Source organism: Cyprinodon variegatus, unplaced genomic scaffold, assembly GCF_000732505.1.
Source record: "Cyprinodon variegatus isolate N-32 unplaced genomic scaffold, C_variegatus-1.0 Scaffold294, whole genome shotgun sequence".
NCBI lineage: Eukaryota > Metazoa > Chordata > Actinopteri > Cyprinodontiformes > Cyprinodontidae > Cyprinodon > Cyprinodon variegatus.
The window spans coordinates 655316-659253 of NW_015150747.1; the positions used below are offsets into that span (position 1 = coordinate 655316).

Here is a 3938-nt window from a genome sequence, read left to right on the forward strand (position 1 = left end):
AACTAGCTGGACAAATGTCCGTAACTAGCGGAACAAATGTCCGTAACTAGCTGGACAAATGTTCGGATCAGCGCTAACAGATGCTTGATGGACCAAAACAGGACGTCCCATCCAACAGTGGGACGAATAAAGGGGCATTTAGCAGGAAAAAGTCGAGGATTTAATGCAGCGGTTTCACCGAGGAGGTTCTGGATGGGAAGCTGCACCAAGAGCAGAAGGTCACAGAACCAGAGGTGGAGCTTTGTGAGCAAACATATGGTTTATTAAATCCTCTGTTCACTGTCATACAGGCCGGCAGAGGAAGAAGCTGCTTCATTAAAGTAAAGTTTTATTTATTCCCTGAGGTACAAACTAAACAGTTAAAGTGGAAATCACGTTACTAAAGAGCAACGTCCAGGACAGCGTCGCTCTGTGGCGTCTGTTCTGACCTTTGGAGCAGCGAAGCGGCGTTCCTTAATTCATCAGCATCATAAGAGAAGGAATAAACCATCAGTTCAGCACTTCGCTGCTTCCTTATGGCTTTCTGCGCTTTTTAAAAAATGAAATCAAACAAACTGCTCTGATTTTAAAGATAATATATTCAGGTTTAATGGTAAGTTTATATGACTGAAATCCTGACTGAAGACCGCTGCTGCAAAATGTCTTTAAAAGTTGTTTCCATGGAGATGGTCTCCACTCTATTTAAAGGTTATAGCTCCAACTTTTCCATCAAAACGTTTATTTAGAAACATGCACAGAACGTCTGAGAAAAGCTATACATTCTGCTAAGAAAATGTTTTTTTTTCTAAATAACTGTTTTATAAATTTTGACTGATCCAAAACAAAAATATGTATATGTGGTCACCATGCCAACGTCAACGTTAAAGGGTTCTGGCCAAACAGAGATAGTAAGACAAATGGATGATCACTACTTTTTAAGATGCATTGAAATTTTGACTCCACTACTTTTTCATCCACTAGATGTTCGGACACTCAATTACCAATGGCGTAACCACTATATATTACCCTATATAATGATTAGGACGGACATCCGGACACAGCCAAAGTCAGGCGTCTCCTAACAGCATTAGCCTAACAGCTTCTTCTTCTCTGGTTTTCATTTCTCAGATTCAAAGATGGAACGAAACACAAGCACGAGCCCATCTCTCCTTGTGCACGCTCTGTGCACGCATACAAGCTTTCTGTGCCCGAACATCTGCCCTAACCCCTAAATCCCTCAATGACTATATAGAACGGGGACTATATGACAACTGACCGCTCAGATGGATGATCACTACTTTTTAGTCCGTTGGTCACGTAATTCCTCCTCCGCTGCACAGTGCCTGCAAAATCTTTGTTATTAGTCGCTGCTGTCAGGTAGCGCACCCTACATTGACGATGGGCCGCTGTAAAGAGAGCTCTGTGTTCAAAGCATTCTGGGATAAATCTGCCTCTTCTTCCCTTACACTTCATAGACACTTTTTCTCTTACGACCCTCCGCCATTTTCAAAGAACCGCAGTGAGAAAGGTGAGCTTCAATGACTTTCTGAAACCGTAGCTCACCACAGATATACGCCTAAAAGTGCGCATGCAAAGAAAATACAGCTACCAGGATGAGCACGTAGCACGGTCTGACATAAACATATCAGCAGAATGATTGACAATTAGAAGGACCACTTATTTAGATGATCTACCAGGAAATAAAAGATTGTCCTCTATAGCTTTAAACATTGGACGTCCAGGATATTTCCTGAGATGATGCACTAACTATGTTTGGGTACTTCTTAATTCTCCATCAGAGCGTTGGATAAAGCAGGAGGTTTCCTGTTCAGGAAGTGACCAACGCCTGTAGATCACCTTGCCTTCACCAGCTGCTAACTCTACTGCAGCTCTCAGCTCTTTGCTGAGGACTGTCAGCCAAAGACTTTAGGGAACACCGATGTCTTTTTAAAAAAAGTTTAATTTCTCCCCAGATTCCTTTCAAACATCCAGAACCTCAAACTAAAGTCGGCTGCCGGTTCAACATCTTTCATCATTTTCCACAAAGAGTCGCAGGAGAAAACAACTGAACCAGGTTTGTACTGAACACAGAGCTCAGGAGAAGGAAGGCAAATATGCCGTCAGTTGATCAAGTTCATGCTTCCTCCTTTCTGCTCACATAAAAAAACAGATAAATACAGAGAACAGAGAATAAAAAAACCAACATACAGCTTTGATTATGCAATCCAGGCCTGTAGCACAGCTGTGGAACATTTGTTTTTAAATAATGTGATATATTGGGGTGCTTGGCTATGGTACACAGTCTGTCTCTTCCACTTTGCTTCTGGCTGAGAAGCTCCTTCTCCAAGAATCCATCTCAGAAACCAATGTATTGATCATCATTAACATGTGAAAGAACAAACACATCCAATAAACGGGTTACCAGAAGCAGCCTGAGATGACTTCACGCCAGAAAAAGATCCGGCTACAGTCCTGAAGCTTCTCTCAGCGCTGATCCACTTTTCAGTTACAAGGGAAGTCCACACAGTCAGATTAATCCCAGGCGGCTCCGTGTCAATGTGTTCACTTAGGTGTCCAGATGGTAGGTTTGGAAATGACTTGTTGAAATAGGTTTTCCTTTGAGCCCTGAAGGTACGGATTGATAATCGCTGGAGTCTCTGAGAGGCAGCAGCAGGGAAACCCTCACGCCGTGGCCTCCATCTCTGCCTGCTGGCTCAACGCCTTCCTGCCTTTCTTCGAATGAGAGACCTCACAGTCTGGAAAACAGAAAAAAAACACATCGTTTCTCACTAATCAGGATACATTTCATTTCTCTTCATGCTCTGATTAAAGAAAATCATACATTCAGATGGAGTTATGAAGAACCTCTGCAGCTTTATGGAGTGAATTTAAAGATCATTTGGAGAAAAAAGGCGTCAGCATCTTTACAATCCTCCAAAGAGCTGCTCATACTACTCCATGCAGGACCACTCATGGTGCAGACTAGAGACTGACATTTTTTCGGGAATCCCACGGGTCACGGGATTCCCGTGGGATGGGAGTCAGTATTAGTAACGATCATGTGATTGGGACGGTACAGGATTAAACATTAACGGGAGCAGACAGGAGGGGGAGCAAACCAATAGTAACTAAAAAAAAAACTACGATCGATGCCAAAAAATAAAATAAAATAGCAAGAAAAAAATCCAGTACTGGCGCGGCGCCGTCATTTTGTAGTTTTTTTACTTGAAGCCTACACTATAATGCGAGTCAAAAAAACTACACGACCCAAAAACCAACAATGCTTCCGCTCTGAGTTTTTCACCTGCGCTCAAAAAAAAAAGAAAAACAAGAATGGGAGTGGTGCAGGAGCGGGAGTCATTCTGAATGGGAGCGTGATGGGAGTGGGAGTAATTTCACCAGGAGTGGGACGGGACAGGATTTAGATTTCTACTCTGACCCTGGATCGGGACGGGACACAATTTTTTTTCTGTGGGAATGGGACGGGACAGGAGTGAAAATCCACTCCGGTGTCAGTCTCTACTGCAGACATGCTAATGCTAGATTAATGCTGGAATTAAGCACCTAAAATGATCCGATTTATTTATGGAGAATCGTTTGTTTTACCATGGTTACAGTCTGATGCTAAGGTCGAAGTCATTTCTTCTAAAAGCAAAATAATAAGGAATGAAATGATGGGTAACTGCGTTCACAGCTCTGATGTTAATCCCACAGGAGTACTGAGCTCCTTGGTACATGGCACAGCAAATTTTACTACGAATTCTAAAAATCCACACATTCCTATCGGGAAGTGATGTAATATGAAACCATGCTTCTGATCCAAAAACGACTGGATCATGGATTTCTCCTCAGGGGAGGGGGTCAACTAGCCTGGGTGCCATTCCGAACTTAGTCCCGCCCACAACGTTTGAGGTCGGGAAGTTCGGTCTGGCATTGCTCAGTAGTAGCGCGAGTATGCT

General features: G+C 43.0%; 1 protein-coding gene across 4 annotated transcripts in view; it reads right to left on the bottom strand.

The window, feature by feature from the left end:
• The window catches only part of il34 (interleukin 34), a 104012-nt gene continuing 100074 nt past the window's right edge, over positions 1–3938 (bottom strand). For all 4 annotated transcript variants that reach the window (XM_015383805.1, XM_015383806.1, XM_015383807.1 and 1 more), the window contains one exon: positions 1–2735. In XM_015383805.1, the coding sequence (XP_015239291.1) occupies positions 2662–2735 (74 nt within the window). In that variant the 3' untranslated portion in view covers positions 1–2661. The remainder of the gene's footprint in view (positions 2736–3938) is intronic.